The sequence below is a fragment of the Callionymus lyra genome, chromosome 17 (genome assembly GCF_982586985.1).
Source record: "Callionymus lyra chromosome 17, fCalLyr1.hap1.1, whole genome shotgun sequence".
NCBI lineage: Eukaryota > Metazoa > Chordata > Actinopteri > Syngnathiformes > Callionymidae > Callionymus > Callionymus lyra.
In genome coordinates, this window is record NC_141834.1 from 2,522,206 (window position 1) to 2,546,363 (window position 24,158).

General features: G+C 37.7%; 1 protein-coding gene across 1 annotated transcript; it reads right to left on the reverse strand.

Annotated features, from left to right (window-relative positions):
- Positions 1-206: 206 nt before the first annotated feature.
- Positions 207-20,902, reverse strand: cenpe (centromere protein E). The gene is made up of 52 exons (XM_087812951.1): positions 20,764-20,902; positions 20,139-20,248; positions 19,968-20,057; positions 19,762-19,880; positions 19,568-19,687; positions 18,737-18,818; positions 18,604-18,671; positions 18,479-18,538; positions 18,341-18,392; positions 18,185-18,269; positions 17,969-18,098; positions 17,365-17,484; positions 17,133-17,282; positions 16,908-17,055; positions 16,726-16,822; positions 16,076-16,307; positions 15,920-15,976; positions 15,286-15,453; positions 15,134-15,208; positions 14,951-15,019; positions 14,583-14,714; positions 13,535-13,712; positions 13,313-13,467; positions 12,895-13,188; positions 12,247-12,402; positions 12,096-12,179; positions 11,527-11,751; positions 10,457-10,540; positions 10,242-10,337; positions 9,949-10,173; positions 8,891-8,974; positions 8,680-8,775; positions 8,383-8,611; positions 7,779-7,782; positions 7,427-7,512; positions 7,216-7,313; positions 6,923-7,147; positions 6,012-6,095; positions 5,796-5,891; positions 5,500-5,727; positions 5,290-5,436; positions 4,852-4,920; positions 4,592-4,780; positions 4,290-4,499; positions 3,464-3,676; positions 3,147-3,350; positions 2,275-2,442; positions 2,109-2,209; positions 1,937-2,031; positions 1,210-1,345; positions 804-1,135; positions 207-359 (listed from the first exon to the last, which is right to left on the reverse strand). Exons 1-52 carry the CDS (start codon positions 20,814-20,816, stop codon positions 283-285), a joined length of 6,885 nt encoding a protein of 2,294 aa, XP_087669077.1. The 5' UTR covers positions 20,817-20,902; the 3' UTR covers positions 207-282.
- Positions 20,903-24,158: the final 3,256 nt, after the last annotated feature.

Here is a 24,158-nt window from a genome sequence, read left to right on the forward strand (position 1 = left end):
GTATGCTTTAATCTAATTGGCATTCAGGTTTATACAGATTAGAGCTGGAAAATATATATACAAAGGAAAATGTCGTCAAAATACTGACTTGCTTAATAATTCTGCATGCAGTGTATATTGCTGTTTAATTGATACTCAAACAAGGCACCAGGGTCTAAGCAGCTGAATGACAAAAAAAACAACCTTAAATTAAAATAAGCAAAAGTTACCTTTAATAAACTTTTTTTTTTAACATTTTGCATACATCAATACAATTAAAATACAAAAACATTGCAGGAGGATTCATTGTGTTTTGCAAATATCGTCGTGCTTTGGCGACTGAGCCCACCATTCCTCTGGTTTGTCTGCTCCGGCAGCACCTGCAACAAGATCAAACTGCAGTGAGAACTTCAACCTTCATCCATGCTTCAGTCCATCATGTCTGATTCAATAAGAAGCTAGAGAGTTCTAAACACAACAAAAAGACCATGATCAACTACTTCTCTTTCAAAAACCTAAACTTGTTTGTCCAAGTTCTATTTTAGCATACGGACAATGGACTGCAGTTTTCAAGACGGGAAATATTATCAACTTTTCTTTTTTTACAAAAATAAAATCCGAAAATCCTATAGTCGAGGTAAGAAACGGCCAGGTGAGTGAGAAACAAGTGCTTCCATTATTATCCCAACACCACAAATGTTAGAACAGTTACCCGACTCAGAGTTTGTTGTGTCAACAGTTGCAGATATCCCTAGCGACACAAACGGGTCACCCGGTTACAATCTTGTAATGCCAAGACAGAATGCAGAGTCAGGATTTCTCACCTGGGATGTTTCCGAGGCCAGAGTTATCAAAAAACTGTTTGGGGCAGGACCTGGACGGCAGCTCTGAGCTCCCAGCTCCCGGCTCAAAAAAGGACTTTTTGGGTGAGCTGACAAGAGCGGCCCTCGGGGAATTTAGCGTCTTCATGGGAGAGTCCAGGACCTTTCTCGGAGTCGGCTGGAACTTCTTAGGCGAGTTCATAGAGTCAGGAGGGTAAGGAAACACCCTCTTGGTGGAAGTCAGAGGTTCAGGTGAGGCAGGCTTTATTTTGGTTTTCATCTTATGGGCCCGACTCTTCCACTTGCCGATTTCCGTGTCCTGATTTGAGAGCATGCTAGAGAAGGAGGGAGAGAAAGGATGTGATCCAATGAAAAGAACCAAGAGAAGAGACGGCTATTGTTGACTCACCTCTCCAGTTCCGTGATTCGACGCTTCAGCTCCTTCACTTCCTCTTCCAGCTTGACCTTCTCCATGTTGAGGCTGCTTTTTATCACTGCTCCTCTGGGGTCCACCAGTTTGGCATGAAGCTCTTTACCCTGATTGACTGAAGCAAGAAACTTGCGTTAATCAAGTCCTTAACTAAACATGTTGTTACATTTTTTAAGATTTGGATTATGTCATTTCTACATTAATGTTTCTGTAATGTGAAAAGTAAAATATTTAAACATTCACTATCGAAGTAGCGAGATTGGAAATAATGTTTCTGGCTCCCCCTAGTGTCAGAACATAGAAACTTCCATGCACAGACTTAGTTGCCACATATTGCATGTGCACTTGTTAACATAACAAAATAAAGGTTCTTCTAGTGTAAATTTCCCTTTTCATTTTCCAGGTAAGTTCTCCAAGTATTTCATATGAAAACGAATTCTCCGAAGTTACATATTGAAGAGCATGTTTTAAGTATTAGAGAGTTTCTACTACACAAGTTATGACTGATCAAAATGAAACCACCCCTTCTTAATGTAAAATATCCTATTTTTCTTTTTTGAAATCCATGTTTGCCTTTTTCCAACTTCAGAAATGTCTCCTGATGACTTGATGGACTTTTCAGTAGAATACTTGGAAACTAAAACATGTGAAAGCTGCAGAACTATTCATGGAACCAGATGTGATGAGAAGAACTGTGACAACTTACACGTGTCTTCTTGCTGATGAGACTGTCTGAGGTTTTCCTTCAGTCTCCTCAGAGATTGTTCTTTTGTGGTCAAAAGTGTGTTCAGTCTCTGGATCCTGGCGTGAACAGAAGTCACATTAGTTAAGAGGAAAGTGATGCAACCAACATATGAGTCAATGTTATGTAATCTCACTCTTGTTGATGTTTTTCTGAGGCAAAACTCATCTCTAGTTCCATTTTAAAGAGTTTATTTCTCAATTCTTGCAGCTCAATAGTACTTGGGGGAACATTTTTCTGCAAGAACAGAAAGAAAATATTAAATTTATGAATATGCTGAAGCAACAAAATACAGAACACACCTCTGACTCCCTCAACTTGCTCTTGAGGTTCTGGATCAACGTCTCCTTCTCCTCTGCATGTGCTCGACTGTCCTGCAGCTCTGTCTGCAGCAGCTGAGTGGCCTGCTTATGGTTAGACAGTCTCTCGTTGGCTTGGATCTCCACCTCTTCACTCTGTTTACTAAGAGCCTGGATAAATTGAAAAAGACATTAAGCGAGAGAGAATACAGGCACGCCAACCCCCGACAATCAACCAGTCTTTGTTTCAGCCCAAAAGAATCAGGCAAGCTTCCACAAACTATAAGTATTAAACTAAGAAGCTCCATTTGAAAGTCTAAATTTCTGGGTGACGCCTAAACTCATGGATGTACAGTAATGGTCAGTTTCATACCACCTTCAACTTTTAACAAATATGGATGACACATTTATATTTACTAGTGCCGTCCATTGGCAAGAATCTGGCAATACAATACATGCGTGACGATACTATATATTGCAATACTGTAGGAAAAACAATATATTGTTTATTTAAAAAAAACAACTTTAAAACAAATCTTGAACTGTGATTTCTCCTCCTAAACACCTCCGCTCCCATCTTCACTGCAGCAGAGACGCTGCTGCGCAGGCGATGGTGTTTGACGTCATCGCAAATATATATATATTTTTTTATATATTGGTACAGTGCTATTGAATATCAATACAATATCGGGAATAGAAACAAGCAATGTATTGTTTATTTCCTTTACACCCCAAATGTTAACATTAAAAATCCTAAAGTATTGAAAGAAGCGGAACTCTCTAAAAAAATGAAACCACTTGTACGCATGCTAAATTAGCAAATGATGTGAACTTTTGCATTGTACAGTCCTGATAAAGTGTTCATGAAAACCTACCTCCACTTTCCCTCGTGCATCCTGGAGCATTAGACCAAGCTGATGATTTTCGTTTAGCAGGGACAGCTCAGGCTTCAGCTCTGCTGCTCCTAGAGCCTGCTGCAGAGTGACACGCTTGCTTGTCTCCTCCTTCAGTAGAGCTGCTGCTTCAGCAGTCAGCCGCCACAGGTCGTCGCTCTGCTCCGTCTGTTCGTCGATGATGTCCTGTACACGTCAGGGATATTAAAGCAACCTCAACATTTTGTGAAAAACATAAGCATCTGAAGTTTAATTGCAGAAAAATGACCAATAATGTTAAACTGGATGAGATATAGTACCTTCAGCATCCTCTTGGTACGTTCAGTCACCTCTAATCTGCGCTCCTGCTCGGTGTTGAATATACGCTCCATTGAAGCAGGATCAACAACCTCATTTGTGTTTGGATCCTTCAGTTGCTCGCTGAACTTCCCCATTGCATGGTTTTCAGCTGAAAACTGACTTGGATAATACGACTCATAGGCCAAGAGCTTCTCCAAATTCTGTCCAATTTTCTAAAAAGGAAATGAAAGTAGCACAAGATGTATAATATAAATTGAGATAAAGAAAAAATTGTCTTATAAATTAAATCAGACTGTCTGAATCTCCACGTTTGTGATCCGAAATAGAAATGTGGTTAATTGAATAACAATTCTGTGAATAACAGGGGTACAATGATACTGTCCACCTACAAGACGTGGCTGTATAAACGGACCTTTTATTCAACAGGCACAAAATAATATGTTTTTTAAATGTTGCATCCATACCCAACAGTACACTTCTCACATTTTACCCCCGATTGTCCACTATAAAATATGTCCCACTAGCAGCTGCAATGAAAATGTGTCTATAACACGATGATTTAGCACTTGATCCAAGAACTGTAAATATTGCATTTTGTGTGTTTGCCGTTAATAAAATGGATTAAAAAATACCATTATTAAAAAAAGAAGGTACCTACATCCATGGTCATTTCTAAAGTAACTTATAACTTGGTCTAACAGATAAGGTTTGACAGAAACTCGGACAAAAATCTGAATTTGATTCATTATATCAGTGAAATCAGAGCTTACACTTATAAGTACTCAAATATAGGCAGCTTATTTACATTTGATCTGAAGTGGTTACCTGCATGAAAAGCTGTCTTTTGTCTACAATTGCAGCAAGTCTTTGCTCCCACACTAGACTCAAGTCCTCGTCTTTCACAGAATATGCAGGTGCCTGCACCCTCATCAACATCGTGTCCTGCACGCGCTGCTCTTCAAACATAGCCACATCGTTCTTCACGAGCTGCTCCAACAGCTTCTTGTATCTCTTGCCGAAAAGATTGACGTTCATCTGATGAGAATTCAAGCAGAATTTCTTTGTTCAATACCCTTTGAAGTACTCATGAGACGCTTAAGTAATATAGAAGTGGTTTATGAACTTACTAAAATGTTGCCCAAGGTGTCAAAGTTCTTCTGACCAAGGTGACATATGTATATGTAGGTCTTCATGAAGGATTTGGGCAGAGATTTGAAGTGAGAGGGTTCCAGAGTCCACTCCACTTTTCGGTTCTCGGCGAGTGCCGCACTTTGAGAACAACTTTCAAACAGTCGCTCAAGTACCTCATAAAGCTCCTGTGATTACATACAATATTTGAATATTTTACAATTCTGATGAGCTCACACAGGTTCAAAATTGGTTTTACCTGGAGTTTTACAGTAGATTCCTGCAGGAGAACCGATGCCTTGATCTTTGGGTTGGCTTCAAGCTGTGACTGCACGTTTGAGGAAATAGATACATAGTTTCATCATTAAAAAGTTAAGATATTGGGTTCAGCTTTGGTAATGACTTGCCCATCCATCTAAATATACAAATAACATGACAATATGATTGTTAAATCATTTATATCGATCAGAATGGTCTCAAAGAGCCTATAAGGAGAAATATTAGCAAGAAGATTAAGGTTAAAATAAGGTGGTTTGTCGAGAGAAGAGACAGTTTAGAAGTTAGAGGTACTATGTAAAGGAACATAGAAAAAACAGCCAAGCGGTACATGACACAAGTACACAAAGAGCACGTTTGTGACAGGAGAGGATGTGTTATATAGTTTGCTAAAGAAAAAAGTTCAGTTGAGTAAACAAACCTGTGAGTTAAGAGTATCCTGCAATCGATCCCTTTCTTCAGTCAGCAACATCAGTCCTTTCTGGAGAGTCTCGGCCTCCTTTCTGAGAGTCTGACAGTTTAGCTCCTTTTCTGCCGCAACTGTCAATTTTTCATGTAAAGTTCTTATCTGGAATGAAGGAACCATTGAAAGTCACAATGACTAGAGCCAAGTGAATCACTTGAAACAAACCGCGTAAGCGCGTAGAGCTGCTGCTTCGTCCTCCATCTTAGACCTGAGCTGTCTCTTCTCTTGTCTCAATGAATCCAGAGTCTCCAGCAGCTGATCTCTCTCCTCAGTCACAACATCTACTCTTCTCTGGAGCATCTCCTCCTCCTCTGAGTTAGTTTGACAATGTTCCGCCTCCATCCGGTCAATCTTAGCCTCAGCCACCTCTAGTTTTTCTTTTAAAGATGTAATCTTTGGAGAACAGAGCAATAGGAAGTCAACAGTAGTACCAAACATGATCACAGCTACATTTAACTTACCTGTAGTTCTAAAGAGTTCACTTGTGTAGTAGTGGCTTGTTTCTGGCTGAGCAGCTCATCTTGGACAGACTTCAAAAGATCTTGCATTCTAGAGGACTAGACACAGAAGATGATGGTCAGATTCCTCCAGAACATTAAATTATAGCATTAGACTGGTAATAGTTGTTTTGTTTTTTTTTTAGAAAATTGCATCTACCAGAAAATACAAATAATTACCTCACTAGATGTTTCCAATAGTTTGTCCTCAAGTTGTGTCTTTTGCTCAGTGAGAGTCTGAATAAATGTCTTCAGCTCAGAAACCTGTGAATATAATTGTTGAATGTCAGCAAAAGCTTGTATTTATTTCATATTCATTATGAAGCCATTATGGAAATAATTCACACGATTATCATTATAAATAATCACCACCAGAATCTAAAACCTGTTGGAAAAACAATTCACTGGAAGTGTGGTTGTTGAGCTATAACTAATCTGAAAAAAATATTGTCTACCACTGGTCAGGATTTTACACTGTTCTGCAATATTGCAGAATGTCAAAAATGTGTCCTGCAATTTGAAAATGATTTCTGCAAATACACAAACCTCCATACTACAATCTTTTCATCCTGATTCTGCTTATAATTAAATATATAGCTTTGTAAGCCATAACATTAGTGTAACTCTTGATTCTCTCACTCTACCCTTAATTTCAGTGTTGACAGATCCTCCTCTGCAGCGAAGTTATCATTCCCTGATACCTCCACTGGTCTTTCATCCCCCTCTCCCTTGAGTTATTACTAGAAGTATATCAACCAATTTATAAACATCCTAGTCATCACACTCACATCATACTTTCACACAACATACTAATAAAGGTATCACCATAAAAATAACATAGAATTACCAAGTTGGTATTTTTTTCTAATAAATAGTTGGTGAAAAAAATACTAAGAGTGACAATGTTGAACAAAGTGCAAAAACCTGTGTCAACATTATTAAGTGATAAAAAAAATTCATATCATATCAACCGTTACATTTATTTTTATGTCATCATTGAGGTTTGTGAAATTTAAATTTAACTGAGCGTCCGTTGACGTCACACACACAGAACTCAGCGCTGTCGACCAAGTGAATCAATGAACACAAACCTCAACGTGTAGAGTTGCTGCGTCGTCCTCCATCTCAGACCTGAGCTGTCTCTTCTCTTGTCTCAATGAATCCAGAGTCTCCAGCAGCTGATCTCTCTCCTCAGTCACAACATCTACTCTTCTCTGGAGCATCTCCTCCTCCTCTGAGTTAGTTTGACAATGTTCCGCCTCCATCCGGTCAATCTTAGCCTCAGCCACCTCTAGTTTTTCTTTTAAAGATGTAATCTTTGGAGAACAGAGCAACAGGAAGTCAACAGTAGTACCAAACATGATCACAGCTACAATTAACTTACCTGTAGTTCTAAAGAGTTCACTTGTGTAGTGGTGGCTTGTTTCTGGCTGAGCAGCTCATCTTGGACAGACTTCAAAAGAGCTTGCATTCTAGAGGACTAGACACAGAATAGGATGGTCAGATTTGTCTTAAATATCACATCACAGAATTTCACTATTAAAGGTTTTTTTTAAAGTCAAATAGGTAATTATTTGTATTTTCTGTTTGATGCCGACTACTGGAGAACAAACTACTGGAAACGACAAGTGTCTTTTTCTCAGTGAGAGTCTGAAGTAAAAAATGTCTTGAGATCAGCAATCTGTGCACATAGATTTATAAGGTCATCTAAAAGTTATTCAAAATAATCAACAGAAACCAGGTATTTTTGGCAAAAACAATTCTTAAATGTCTCAATGGTTAAAATCATCCATGTGAAGGTAAAAGAGTGAGTGTCCCTGGTTTGCTTCTCTTAAAGTGGATTGTCTGTAGATATGAGAGGTATGGATCCGTTTGTATAAGTTCAGTGGTGTAAGTGGGCTGAACAGTGTTGCCCATCCTCGTAGTTGTATGACATCCCTGGGTAACTCTGCTACATACATTGTCATGGAGAAAAAGTTCAGCATTGTGATCAATCAATTTTGTAAACTTCTGCTACAAGCCTGTTGAACATGTACCAGCTGCTGGGAGTACAGGTCCACATGGATAGTTTGGACTGTCAATTGAAGCATATAGTGAATCACCTTACAATATATCGAGGAAAGATGAAGCACAAACTTGATAAAATAGAAGGTGGTCTTTTAGCATGGAGTTCAGGGTCACGTGGACACAATAAAATAGCTGGTGTATTCGATGGGCCATCCCCATTGTTGCTTGTTGGCCTTTGACAGTGTGTGAGGTATATATCCGTCAACTTGTACATCTTTCCCTATGCAGTGGAATGCAGTTTGACTGTTCCATCCTGGTTGTGTGGTGTTCGACTTCTTAATATTGGGTGATAGTGACAAGAAAGTTCAATGTTAAATGACTTAAAAGAACAATAATTTATGATCGTTATTAACCATGATATAGTGAAAATGAAAACAGGCAACTTAAGAATCCGATATCATCTTAATATGGAAGCTAATGTAAAAGATGGAAATAATTAACATACATCTCATATCTCTTATTTGAGGCACAACCAAGTGAACACAAACCTCAACGTGTAGAGTTGCTGCGTCATCCTCCATCTCAGACCTGAGCTGTCTCTTCTCTTGTCTCAATGAATCCAGAGTCTCCAGCAGCTGATCTCTCTCCTCAGTCACAACATCTACTCTTCTCTGGAGCATCTCCACCTCCTCTGAGATAGTTTGACGATGTTCCGCCTCCATTCTGTCAATCTCAGCCTCAGCCACCTCTAGTTTTTCTTTTAAAGATGTAATCTTTGGAGAACAGAGCAACAGGAAGTTAACAGTAGTACCAAACATGATCACAGCTACATTTAACTTACCTGTAGTTCTAAAGAGCTCACTTGTGTAGTGGTGGCTTGTTTCTGGCTGAGAGGCTCATCTTGGACAGACTTCAAAAGATCTTGCATTCTAGAGGACTAGACACAGAAGATGATGGTCAGATTCCTCCAGAATATTAAATTATAGCATTAGACGGGTAATAGTTGTTGTTTTTAAATAAAATTGCATCTACCAGAAAATACAAATAATTACCTCACTAGATGTTTCCAATAGTTTGTCCTCAAGTCGTGTCTTTTGCTCAGTGAGAGTCTGAATAAATGTCTTCAGCTCAGAAACCTGTGAATATAATTGTTGAATGTCAGCAAAAGCTTGTATTTATTTCATATTCATTATAAAGCCATTATGGAAATAATTCACACCATTATCATTATAAATAATCACCACCAGAATCTAAAACCTGTTGGAAAAACAATTCACTGGAAGTGTGGTGGTTGAGCTATAACTAATCTGAAAAAATATTGTCTACCACTGGTCAGGATTTTACACTGTTCTGCAATATTGCAGAATGTTAAAAATGTGTCCTGCAATTTGAAAATGATTTCTGCAAATACACAAACCTCCATACTACAATCTTTTCATCCTGATTCTGCTTATAATTAAATATATAGCTTTGTAACCCATAACATTAGTGTAACTCTTGATTCTCTGACTCTACCCTTAATTTCAGTGTTGACAGATCCTCCTCTGCAGCGAAGTTATCATTCCCTGATACCTCCACTGGTCTTTCATCCCCCTCTCCCTTGAGTTATTACAACTAATTTATAAACGTACTAGTCATCACACTCACACATCATCCTTTCACACAACATACTAATAAAGGTATCACCATAATAATAACATATAGAATTACCAAGTTGGTATTTATTCTAATAAATAGTTGGTGAAACAAAATACTAAGAGTGACAATGTGGAACAAAGTGCAAACAACCCTGCAAGTGTCAAGATTATTAACTGATGAATAAAAAAGTGAAATATAAATAATATTGGAGTCTTCCCTGCCTTAAAATTAATATGTTTTTGATAATAAATGCAAATAAAAAGCAGACTACAATCATATAATAACAACACAAATGATGTTAACAAGTTAGTTAGTTAGTTAAGTGTTTACTAAGTTTGGTTTGGTCATAAAACATTAAATGCGTCATTATTGATGTCCTGAAGTTTGTGAAATTTAAATTTAACTGAGCGTCCGTTGACGTCACACACACAGAACTCAGCGCTGTCGACCAAGTGAATCAATGAACACAAACCTCAACGTGTAGAGTTGCGGCGTCGTCCTCCATCTCAGACCTGAGCTGTCTCTTCTCTTGTCTCAATGAATCCAGAGTCTCCAGCAGCTGATCTCTCTCCTCGGTCACAACATCTACTCTTCTCTGGAGCATCTCCACCTCCTCTGAGATAGTTTGATGATGTTCCGCCTCCATCCGGTCAATCTCAGCCTCAGCCACCTTTAGTTTTTCTTTTAAAGATGTAATCTTTGGAGAACAGAGCAACAGGAAGTCAACAGTAGTACCAAACATGATCACAGCTACATTTAACTTACCTGTAGTTCTAAAGAGTTCACTTGTGTAGTGGTGGCTTGTTTCTGGCTGAGAGGCTCATCTTGGACAGACTTCAAAAGATCTTGCATTCTAGAGGACTAGACACAGAAGATGATGGTCAGATTCCTCCAGAACATTAAATTATAGCATTAGACTGGTAATATTTTTTTGTTTTTTTTAAATAAAATTGCATCTACCAGAAAATACAAATAATTACCTCACTAGATGTTTCCAATAGTTTGTCCTCAAGTCGTGTCTTTTGCTCAGTGAGAGTCTGAATAAATGTCTTCAGCTCAGAAACCTGTGAATATAATTGTTGAATGTCAGCAAAAGCTTGTATTTATTTCATTTTCATTATAAAAACCCTTAAGAAAATAATTCACACTTTTATTAATATTATAAATAATCACCACCAGAATCGAAAACCTGTTGGAAAAACAATTCACTGGAAGTGTGGTGGTTGAGCTATAACTAATCTGAAAAATATTGTCTACCACTGGTCAGGATTTTTCAGTGTTCTGCAATATTGCAGAATGTCAAAAATGTGTCCTGCAATTTGAAAATTATTTCTGCAAATACACAAACCTCCATACTACAATCTTTTCATCCTGATTCTGCTTATAATTAAATATATAGCTTTGTAAGCCATAACATTAGTGTAACTCTTGATTCTCTGACTCTACCCTTAATTTCAGTGTTGACAGATCCTCCTCTGCAGCGAAGTTATCATTCCCTGATACCTCCACTGGTCTTTCATCCCCCTCTCCCTTGAGTTATTACTAGAAGTATATCAACCAATTTATAAACATCCTAGTCATCACACTCACACATCATCCTTTCACGCAACATACTAATAAAGGTATCACCATAATAATAACATATAGAATTACGAAGTTGGTATTTATTCTAATAAATAGTTGGTGAAACAAAATACTAAGAGTGACAATGTGGAACAAAGTGCAAACAACTCTGCAAGTGTCAAGATTATTAACTGATGAATAAAAAAGTGAAATAGAAATAATATTGGAGTCTTCCCTGCCTTAAAAATAATACGTTTTTGAGAATAAATGCAAATAAAAAAGCAGACTACAATCATATTATAACAACACAAATGATGTTAACAAGTTAGTTAGTTAAGTGTTTACCAAGTTTGGTTTGGTCATAAAACATTAAATGTGTCATTATTGATGTCCTGAAGTTTGTGAAATTTAAATTTAACTGAGCGTCCGTTGACGTCACACACACAGAACTCAGCGCTGTCGACCAAGTGAATCAATGAACACTAACCTCAATGTGTAGAGTTGCTGCGTCGTCCTCCATCTCAGACCTGAGCTGTCTCTTCTCTTGTCTCAATGAATCCAGAGTCTCCAGCAGCTGATCTCTCTCCTCGGTCACAACATCTACTCTTCTCTGGAGCATCTCCACCTCCTCTGAGATAGTTTCACATTGTCCTTTTTCCAATCTGTCAATCGCAGCCTCAGCGACCTCTAGTTTTTCTTTTAAAGATGTAATCTTTGGAGAACAGAGCAACAGGAAGTCAACAGTAGTACCACACATGATCACAGAATCACACAAAAAGCGAAAAAAATATATAGCGTCAAACAGAAAATACAAATTACCTCACAAGTTGTTTCCAATCATTGTATAAGATTAAAAGTTTTACATACTGGTAATTGTATGTTAACCATGGTGATAAACTAGGCCTGGGCAGTGTGACCTTAAATGAGTGTGTGTAATTATTGTATGGATGAATTTCTATTATGATAACCAACAATAACCATGTCAAATATTGTTGTAATATGATCGCTAGTTTAATTACAAACTTAACACAACTTTTTAATACAGTAAGTTCTAACCTGAGAATGAAGCTGCTTGTTCTTCTCTTTCTCCTTATTGATGGCTTCAAGATTCCCCAGTAGCTCTGCCTGATTCTCAATCATCTGTAACAAAGACATCATTCAAATAAAAACTTCAACAAAGAACCTGTATTAAAGCATAAAGACTGACCATCTCGACATTATCCTGCATATCCATCTTCAGCTGGTCTCTCTCTTCAGTGAGCATTGTCACTGTGGAAAGCAGCTGCTCCTTCTCCTCAGAGGAAAATTCAGTTCTGTCGTTCTTGCTCCGAGCCTTCTGAAGCTCCTCTGTTAGAGACTCAATCTGGTCCAAACAAACATATTTGTCAGTCACTTCAGAAGCTTCCACACGTTCCTTGACGTCCACAGATTAAGCACTCCGACTTTAAATAAGATGTTTTATAGTTGCTTTTACAAATTATAAGTGAGAGTCAATTTTGCACTCAAATGTTCCTTTATTGTGGATTATTTTGTTGACATGTATTAACAGACTGCCACAAACCACCTGAAGGGAATCTGTTGCTTCTCAACTTGAGATGCTTTTGTTGAAAATTAAATATATAGGACATGTTTAACTTTTGTATCTTATAATCACTGAAAGTTACTAACACATTAATCCCCAAGTGTCTCTCTGAATAAATGAACTGACATGTTAAACAGGTAACCAAAGCAGGGAAACACATGCAACTTCAATGCCTGAAAGATTAGTTACATTAAATTATTACATTAATTCAATATATTGTCATACTTCTTACTTAATTACAATCCATTTTTAACATTAACCACCATCACTCACCTTCAAACTAATATCTGCAATCGTTGCCAAGTGATGATTCTTCTCAGCCTCCAATCTCTCCTTGTCTGAAGTGAGAGCTTCCAGCTGCTGAACAACTTCGCTGTACTTCTGGCTCAAGTCCTGCTCCCGGTGCTCAGCTGCACTGTGGGCCTCCTGAGCCTCTACAAGGCTTTTCTGTGTAGCATTCAGGCTGCTCTGGAGATTCTCGTTTACCTCCTGACTGTTGGTCTGCTCCGCCAGTAGAGTATCTCTCTGAGCTTCAACACCACACAGCTTCTCAGACAGCTCACTAACCTAAAGAGGAACATGTGCCATCATGTATATACATCTCTAAGAACTGTTGATGGGTCTTGTATGTAAGAATAATCAGGATCAACACTTCAAAATGTGTCCCATGTTTTGAATATGGACGACTTACTTCTTTCATCAGCGTATCCACTTTTTCAGGAAGATCCCCAAGTGAAGACAGCTGGTCTAGTTGAGCTCTGAGAGTTCTCTCTGCTTCCTGATGTGATGCCACCTCTTGATTCAGGTTCCGCACAGTCCTCTCCAGCTCCACACTGTCGATCAAATCTAAAAGCAGGGCATGCCTAATGAAGACAAATCGTTTATACGAAGCAAATTTCTAATAATTGCTTACTTCGAGGGACTTTGCCATCCAGTAGTGTGGTGAGCTTGCTGTTTTCATCAAAGACTGTGTTGAGCTCCTTCTGGAGATCAGTCTGCATCTTCTTGAAACGGGACTTCTCTCCTTCGAGTTGAAGGCGTTGGCTCGTGACCTCAGTCTCCATTTCCTTATGCTCAGCAGAGAGCGTTGTCTAAGGAAGAAATCTCAGTTTCAGATCTAGACATCCAGATCATTTCTTAATTTCTCAAAAAGAGCAGCAAAGAGCAGTGGTGATCAGCCGAGGGTCTTTAAACTGAGCTGGACTAATATAGATAATGCAATATAAAGCTATACAATGACATTTTGTTGCACAAAAGGCTTTTCAACATAATCTAAATACAAATTTACGAAGAGATCAGCTTCAATGTTGAGAAATAATTACCACCACTTCCTTATGGCCACACATGCTCAAAAGTTCCTACCTTCTGTTTTGAAAGACAAAAGCTTTTTTGTTTTCATCCCTTTATGAAAAATATAACGTTATAAGCTACAATCTAAACATAGTTTGAATAGCTATGATTCATATATAGAATATATAGTATAATGAAAATAGTATGGAAAATAACAAGCAAACATCATTACCGGCTGTAAGATAACGGAATAATGGCTAATTCAGTCTAAGAAAACCTCAAAATATTTTTTATCATCATTGATATATTTTTATTATCAAGATACACAAAGAACCACTGGGACTTATTGAGCACTAATAACTCAAATATTAGCCATCTTGCCACACACTCCAGGTTGTGCCTCAATGAAAGATTGACCTAAATGACTATTAGCCTAAGAAATAACAACCAAGACATCCACTGCCATTAAAAATATATATATACAGAGTTATTAAAATCCATGCAAATGAAAAAAAGAATGCCTTGTTAAAATAATAACGCACTGTGTAACAACTATATAATATTTATAGAAGTCATTATGCATTTATTTGCAATTCTGACCAAGATAGGATGTGGACCTAAAATAGAGATTCATTGGAGACACGGCTGCTTATGTTTATCCATCGACTTACTTGCATCTCTTCTAGCGTGATGTTACGGCTACGCAGCATGGCCCATTCTTTCTTGGTTTCTCTGCTTACTCCTTGTGCATCATCCAGGGAGCGGCGTAGATTAGCTACCTCTTGCACCAAGTCCTTGCCATTCTGGAAAAAAACAAAAAAAACAAAAAACATAATTTATAGGCATTATTGCTAATTATCGTCAACGCCAAACCATAATCAAAAATCCACATCAGATCTAAACAGTTTTGTTCCCCCACAAGGAGACGTCTACAAAATGTCTTGATCAGGGGGTTCAATTACTCCTGATCTACAGTTACAATATTATCAGCTAGTATAGAATTCCAAACAAGTCAAACTTACATTAATACAAAGCTTACCATAGCCTGTAGATCCTCTGCAAACTCTGTCTTCTTCATCAGTTCTTCACGTAGAGCTTCACATTTTTGCTAAAAGAGAAATATACATTTATAATAAGTGGAGTTAATTTATAATGGATGTAAAATGCAAACTACACCGTTAATTGAACTACAGACACAATGATTTGTGTCGTTCATCCTTACCTGAAGCTCCATGTGTTTTAATTCACTTGTTTCTAAATCCTTCTTCAACTGGGATATTTCAATTTCCAATTCAACCTGCCATTTAAACACAAGTTTACACAATGAATAGATTTAACCAGAGATTGGGTTCAAGTGAAAGTGTGGAAACCAACCTGGTGCTCTTTTCTTGCTTCATCTTCAAGAGCTTTGAATTCATCCAATTCGTTTTTATCCTTCAGCTCAAGTGAGAGAGAAACATTCTCCCTCTCCAGAGTGTGGTTTTGCTCGACAAACATGCAAAGCTCCTGCTTCAAGTAGTCGAGCTCCGTGACCACAGTGTCCTTAAAACATCAACACATTTCATACAGGGTTAGGATCAGAAGATGTGCTCGGCTAACATTTCCAAACAAAAAGTTGCAAGCTTAGTTTTTATGATATATGCTAAATCTTCCCAAAGTTCACAGAAGTTTTTTAATCAATAATTCTGAATGTGGTTGGAAGAAATCTGCTCCTTATCATGATATCTTTTGTACACCTTAATTCTGAGCTGAACTAGTCAGTCTTCCCTTAAACATATTCACCTCATTTAATCTATAAAAACAAGTATGAAATACCCCAAAGAGTTTGAAACAGAAAACTCAAGATAAATTCCACATCAACACTGCGCTCGCAAGTACTGATGCAAAAGTGCTAAATGATATGCAAGACCTCTAAAGGCTTTTTCTTTTCTGTCATTCTAACCACTTGAGTCAAACATGTTACAAGGTGGAACTCCTTGGGAGGTTTAAGAAGTGAATGGTACCAAACCTTTTCTGAAGCCAGGCTCTCACAAATCTGGAGTGTCTGAGCAAATTCTTTTCGCGTCTGGAAAAACAAACGGGTGTGTGAACATTGAGGTCATCAAGCACATTTGCAGTTACGATCAAATACATGTGATCATACAATGAAGACCCAACATGTCACCTGTTTATCAACTTCCATCTGCTGGTCCAGACGATGTCCAAGGTCGGCCACGTTGAGCTCCAACATTTGGATCTTCTCCACAGCTTCCTGCTTCTGCTGAGCTTCGCTTGTGGCTTGTTGCTCCAGCTCGGCTGCCTTCTGCTCCGACTCCTGCAATTTATCCACAAACTCTTGTTTCTCTTCGTCTCTTGTTTGCAGCTGTCTCTCCAGCTCTGCCACTCGTTCATCGAGCCTTGAAAAAACAGAAATCAAACGATATAATACAGTAAAAATACACTTTTAGGCATTTCATGGTATAATGATTTTGGATGAATAAAACAAGTAGCATAAAAAGTATCATTTTAAATGTAATTAAAATTAAGTAATACATTTTGGTGTGCCAATCATTTGAAATGACAATATTTATTTCGCTCTAATTTTGCTATTTGACGTACTCGAGTTCACACACTATTAGTACAAAATGTTCTAAGGTTCTGACTATAAGATTAGGTAAAACAATTATTATGAAAATAAAAATGATTTTGGATCAGGATCATGTGAAATGTCAATCACCAGAAATAGTAAAGACTTAAAATGTGAGTAACATGTAACAATGATTTAGTCCTGGTTTAAAACATTATTTGGGAAAAGAATGTTTAAAGAAAAATCACCTTTCACCAAAGCGTCGGGTGGTAACTGCGCTGGCGCTCGTGTCCGAGTCATCGGATGGCTCATCAGGGATCCCCCAACAAGAATCAAACTCTTCATCTAACAGAGGAGTCAATCACAGTGGAGGCTGTTTCATGCTTTAAGCTTTAACTTTTATTTGCAATTCTAGTCTTAAGTAACTTACCATAAGCAGTTTCTGTCAAAACAGAACAGCTAGTTTTGTTCTTGCGACTTGTTTCCACAAAACTGTGATCAGCAAAACTTTCCTCAGAGATTCCAGGCCCAAACAACCGGAGCATATTCCCGCCCCAAGTCACCCTGCGTTTAGGAAACTACAAACAGACATCAAACTAGTTAAAAGCAATATTAGATATAACAAATCCTAAAATTAATTTTAGTTTTCGGTCACCTTAACAGCAATGGAGGTTGAGCTTGTGACAAGTAGCGTGGTGAGGTTTCTGATCTTGTCCTGTTGCTCTCTCTGAAGCTGGTCCTTCTCCTGCAGCAACTGAGAGAGAAACTGCTTCTCTGTAGCCGTTGTCTGTGTGACTGAGGACACCTGGAACATGATAGAAACAATTAGGTCACCATAACAAAAAGCCCAGCATTCCACCCCCTCCCCTAGTATAAAGGTAACTTGCCTCATTAAGTCTTTTCTTGAGGTCTGCAATTTCATTTCGATATCGTTTCAGCAGAGCGCCATCATCAGACACTTCTGTCACATGAGGATCATTCTTCATTTTCTTTGCTGCGCTTGCAAACTGAAAACAAAAGAATACGCATTCACTTAAACATTTCATTGGCAGAATTATCTCTATTGTAGATTTAACTAAATGCCATAAGGCTTAACTAAATTAATTATATTGAAACACAAGGTATTGTATTAGAGACACACTTTAACAAAGAAATTCTGGCTTTCTAGTAACGACACTGGTATAGCAAAATTAAAAATGTCATTTTAAAAGAAAATTAAACATTGATGAGGAAGTAGCTTAAAATGTTCTAGGAAGTTCTTTCTGCTTAAATAAACACTTATTGAATTAAATTTTATCTTGTACTTGTATCCCTCGCAACTCTCCACATCAACTACTCGACTAGGCTAAACCTACTAGTTTAAAAAGGTCTCAAAAAATGTTATTAGACATTTTTAATATAATCAGCCTTGCCTCGGACACAAGAGATGTTGTGACCTACCAAAGATTTAAACTTAAAGCTAAACTTGTGTGAAGTGCCTCTGTCACCCACCTGTAGGGTTCCCAGAGTTTCATCTAGAGTCACAGGAGTGATGGTGCAGATGATCACGGTTTTGGCATTGCCTCCAAGCGAGTTCTGCAGGATACGGGTGAGTTTGCTATCTCTGTAGTTGGTGAAGCCTCTGTAGTGACAAGATTAGGTTTTAATGATATAGTTTTTCCAACAAAGAAGCAAGAGTAACGTCCACCGACTATACAGAATACCCACTTTTGACTTTCTGCCAACTTCTTGATCACCTGACCAAGTGTGAACAGACTGAGGTTGATGTTACAGCCTTCTTTAAAACGTGTGCCTGGAATAGCAAAACAAATGTGTAACTACATTGACAATACCCACTGAAACAATGACGAGAAAAAGTCCAACCTTCAGCTCCAGTTTGACTTGCCCTTTCAGATCCTGCTAGATCGACCAAATTCTAAGTGTATAAGAAGGTGACAAAGAGGTTTACAAAAAAGACAGGGAATCACTATAATCCAAAGTTGAAAAAAAATGAAATCCTACCAAATGGGACACAATGATGGCCCCATCCGCGTTTTCGCCCCTCTCCCGACTTTCCAAGATCTAGAGAAGGTGATCATCAGAACCACATCTTTCATAGTTAGAACTTGTGTTATTGTGACACTTACCATTCTGAAGATCGTGTGTGACCGACTACTGCGTTGGTTCATCTTAGTCTTTTCATAGTGACGGCTCTCTACAGACAAAGGCAGCATTATCAATAAAGTCATTGTGGCCAAATGATCTTTATGTTAAACTTACTTTCTCCTTTACGGATCCATGCTAGTGCTTGTGCAGTAGTAGTCACCAGCTCCTCTGTCAGGTCTGCTACATAGATGGTTTTCTATACACGGTCATTCACAAAAGCAACAAAATTAGCACTCAGCATAAGCTGACAAGTACATTTGCTACTAAGTAAGTAAGTAAGTAAGTAAGGTTTTTTTTTAAAGCGTCTCTAGACCAGGGTCACAAAGCGCTTTAACAAACAATACATAGTTAAAATATATACTTTAAAAGGCCAAGACACATAAGACAAACACAGGAGTCCTAGAAAATCAAGTAAAAGCCTGCACAAATAAGAATGTCTTAAAATGTTTCTTGAAAGAGTCCGTAGACTCCATCAAACACAGAGGGAGAGGAAGATCTTTCCAAAGCTTAGGAGCAACAGCCTGGAAGGATTTCTCTCCTCTGGTCCGGAGGCATGTGCGAGGAACTATCAGCAGATTGAGACCGTTGTTTTAAACAGCTGTATCATCACGTTTTTTTTAATTCTCACTAAATAATTATATCAAACGTTAACAAAATGTTTTACATAACACAGGCTCTTAACGCTTCAGCTTACCCAGAGCTCTCACAAAATGCACAGCAAATCTTGGCCCTGGGATTTATATATAATCTAATAGTATTTTGGACATTTTAAGACTTTTTTTAAACCCTGAGCACACCATGAATCATAAACATTAAATATGACGAGGACAGTACAAAATAACTCTGTATTGAAGATAGACCATAAACTGACCATGATGCAGAAAACATGATTAAACATGAATGTGTAAAGTAGCACCATTTATTTATGATGTCAATTCAACTTACATTGATAGCCTCTCTGACTTCCAGAGGTTTTCGTTTCCATCCATCAACAAGCAAATCACTGACGGTCTCATTGTAAATTTCCATGTAGGACACTCTGAGAAGAAACTCCTTAGTGGGAAACTGTGGGCCAAAATGAAGAACTGGTCAGAAAACATTGTTCCACAAGCACTGCAGTGCAATTTAGCGAGTCGTACATTTTTAATGGTTTGGAAGACGTCTGCAACAGCCAGAGGGATGACTCCAGGATTATGGTCACTCCCCATCATGGTAAAAGTCTTTCCAGACGATGTCTGCCCATAAGCAAATATGGTTCCTGTGTGCCAAAAGCGTGACCGATACAAAACTCAGTTACCAGCATTAACCAAGAACACTCAACAGAAGATCAAGAGACTGAACTGACCATTGTACCCTTCAACCGTCGAAATCACGAGAGGCTTAGCAAAGTCCTGGTACAACTGATTTGTTGTTTCTTCAGAACGAAACACTCGGTCTGTAAAACAGTATTAATACGACTGTGTTTTAGTTTCGTGGGGAATACTTTTTTTTAATAGTTGCAAAAAAAAGTACCTACCAAAACTAAAAGTTTTGACGGTATTGCCATCGTCAATCTGGTGGATGGATTTTTCATCAGCTCGCCAGTACAAGGGAACAGGATCGGAATTCTCTGAGACACTTTCCTCCCTGAAACAAGAAGAAATATTTTTGTAATACCAGTATCCATCCCTACTTTGGCAGAGAAGGCCAGGCACTGCTAGTAAGGGAAGAGAATTATTGAATTCCTTTTTCATACAGCTCCACCCTAAATCCCAACCAAGCTTTGTTGTCAGAGACATTCACTTGCTGTCAATGAACAATTGAAAAAAATAAACAACTATCATTACCAGACCCCAGAAACCCATTTCACTCCATTTATATTAAATAGAAAGGCAATAATAACACTTGGATATTTTATTTTACTTAAAATATAATCGACTTCTAATACGTTCAGGATCTTAACTTTCCAGGATCCAGTTTCTTTGGAGTAGCTCGCAGTTCCACCAAGATTAGTTGTTGGCAGAAGATGGTAATTTAAGGATTAATACGTGAACGTTATTGGGACGTTTTGGTTTTTTTATTTCCGCTTTCCAGGATATATAAAAAGTAAAGAAATATCTATTGAAATTTCAAAACAACAGGGGAAGTTCTTCACGACTTACCTGGCAATGAGGGGTCGGACCCGAACGCAGACCTTTACAGCGGACTCTGCCATTGTTCAATATTCAGAAAGCTAGGCTAAAATTGAAAACAATGTAAGATCTCATATGGTGCGGAAGAAAGCCGCCATAGCAGCTGTAGAATAACACGCGCCCAGAGCTCACCCAAGTTTAAAAGTGCTACCTTCGTTCCTATTGGTGTACGTCACACGGAGGGAGGAGTCTTGACTGTGACGTCACTACGAAAGCTCTCCTCACAACATAAAGCTTACTGATTCAAATGTTTTGTTTTTAAAATATATAGTATGTAGTGCATACGTGAATAATAAGAAGTTGATACTAATGTTTGACAAATAAAACGGTTTTTTTAATCTGCTATTATCAGCCAATCATGAAGCGTCGTCAGACTACGGGATGACAAAACGGACGGAAGCTCGGAATATGACCTGATTGACAAAAATGTCAATAAAAAATGTTCGTGGATGTTACAAATTGCTGGCAAATCGTTTATTCAAAGTTTATTTTAATAATTAAAAAAAAAAAAGATTTGAAAAATTCATTCGCACAAGCAGGATGTGACGTTAGAAGTGGCCAACACTCTTAGTATGCTAGAAGTTAGTATGCATCAGTTTAGTGTACGTACTAACTAGTACGCAAATTCTCCACAACTTTGGAAAAAGAAATAAAGAAAAAATATGAGAATCTAAATATTCGCGAGATATTTAAGCTGGTATCAGCAGCGAAGACGTGTTTATATTCCTACTGCTGCTGAAAATGCAAAGTATATGCATTTATATATGACGTAACTTCCGTTTAAAACGTCACTAAGATGGCGGCTGTTTAGTGTGGTTAGTGTCCATCGAACCATGCTCAGTATTGTGGGCGTGTTAGTACGCTAATTTAGTGTGCATGGCGCACTAAATTTCGCATACTAAGAATTGAGACGCACTAACGCACTAAAAATACTAACTTTTAGTACGCTAGTATGCGATTTGAGACACAGCATCTGACTCTACCTGCAAAGGTGTAGTTTTTTTTGGTCTTATCTGTATTTGTGTCTTTTTTTTAGCTTTTGTGTCTGGATAATATTTTGAAACAAGATTTGTGGAATATATGTTATGCTTTGTGACCCTGACCTGTAAAAGCGCTATACAAATAAAAATTACTTATGCTGTGTCTCAAATCGCATACTAGCGTACTAAAAGTTAGTATTTTTAGTGCGTTAGTGCGTCTCAATTCTTAGTATGCGAAATTTAGTGCGCCATGCACACTAAAGTGGCGTACTAACACGCCCACAAAACTGAGCATGGTTCGATGGACACTAACCACACTAAACAGCCGCCATCTTAGTGACGTTTTAAACGGAAGTTACGTCATTTATTATTGCATATATATGCATATACTTACAGGTGCATTTTCCGCAGCAGTAGGAGGATAAACACGTCTTCGCTGCTGATACCAGCTTAAATATCTCGCGATTATTTAGATTCTCATATTTTTTCTTTATTTCTTTTTCCAAAGTTGCAATACGTGCTGCCAGCAGGTGTCGGCGATAGCGTTCCAACAGTTGGTTGAAACATCGTTAAATAGAAGTAGAAAAAGAAGCTGTCATGTGAACCCCTGCTGCGTCTCAAATCGCATACTAGCGTACTAAAAGTTAGTATTTTTAGTACGTTAGTGTGTCTCAATTCTTAGTATGCGAACACTGCTGTGTTTGTGACTGTGTTGCCTCTAGATAATCAAGAAAAAGCCTGCACAAATAAGAATGTTTTAAGATGTTTCTTGAAGGAGTCAGTAGATCCATCAAGCAAAGAGAGAAAGGTTGTTCCAAAGCTTAGGAGCAACAGCCTGGAAGGATTTCTCTCCTTTGGAAGCGAATGTGTGAAACCATCAGCAGATTCTGATCCAGAGACCTCAAATTAAACCTAACCTGATCTAGTAGGAGAACTCACATTTTCCTGATCCTTAATACTCTGCATTGGCTGCCAGTTTCTTTCAGGATCAATTTTAAAATTACTTTCCGGCTTCACCTTACATCAGTGATCTGATCCAGCCTGGTTCTGTGCACATGGTTCAGGACCAGAGGAGATAAATCCTTCCAGGCTGTTGCTCCTGAGCTTTGGAACGATCTTCATATTTGCCCCACATTATAAACCTGTGTAAAGCCAAACATTTTACAACCAGGAGGGATTGATTGAATCAATTTAAAAAACATGACTTGGTAACAAATGTGAGGGCATCCATCCAGACTTTACTTTAGTTTACTTCTGTTTATTGCTATAATGCATTTAAAAAAATAATATATACAAAACCTTGTCGGGCTCATGTCTTACTATATTACAAACTATTACTACTACAAATAATATTTGATGCATCAAAATATCTTTCATTTAGAAAATGAGATAATGCAACCTCTATAAGAACAAATTTAAATGTTCTTCAATGTTAATTTAAATGAAATTTATGTATTTAATTTAATATTAGTTGTATAATCTCCTGAGCATTCTCGTGAATTTGCGGAGCCCTAGTGCAATCACAATTAGAATTTTCTTGTATTGGTAAGGTAATAACATTTATTTTATATCCAATAAATATTAATATAAATATAATCAATAGATGACGTTACAAATAAAATGTTACTGACCTTTTAGCATATATAGTATTGTTTTTATTGTTTAGGCGCTTTGTGACCCTGGTCTGGAAAATAGCTCTACAAATATAAATAACTCACTTATACACACTTACTTATTTACTTCCCTACAGTGTATAACATTATAACAGTAGAGGGCGGTGTTGGACACTTACTGACGAGTCTTAACGCTCTATTTTAGAGGAACGCTGGAAGAAATAAGAAAACTTCAAATGATAATGTATGATCGATTTTGCTTACAGAAAATCCATGGGAGGAAAGTGCAATGACGGGACGCCTATCTCTTTTGTCCAAGTATTTTTTTACCCGTAGAAAAATAAATGAAAATAAGCATTGAAAATAATTTACTGCTTTGAATTGTGGTCCCTTATTCATCATAGACTCTTCAATAATAACCACACAGTAAAAACAAGAAATGTCAAAATAAATAATAACATAAAAGCAGGATATTGGTTAAAACAATAAAATATATCACTTTATATAAAAACATCAGTTTTAACAGAATATGTACTAGTCTAAAGTGTTGAACTTTAGAAGTTTTACTCACTTTAAAACATTCAATGTGTTTTGCTGCCACACGTTTTCAAGAGTAGAACGTTCCACAGGCGATGGGTTATACACTCATGTTTATGCTCTCTCTCATTATGATCCTAGCGGCAGAATTCTGGATGTGCAGAGGGTTTGGCAACCATTTACTCATGTTCCTTTGTTAAAAAAGAAAGATTATAGTTGGTAGGAAATTTTTTGC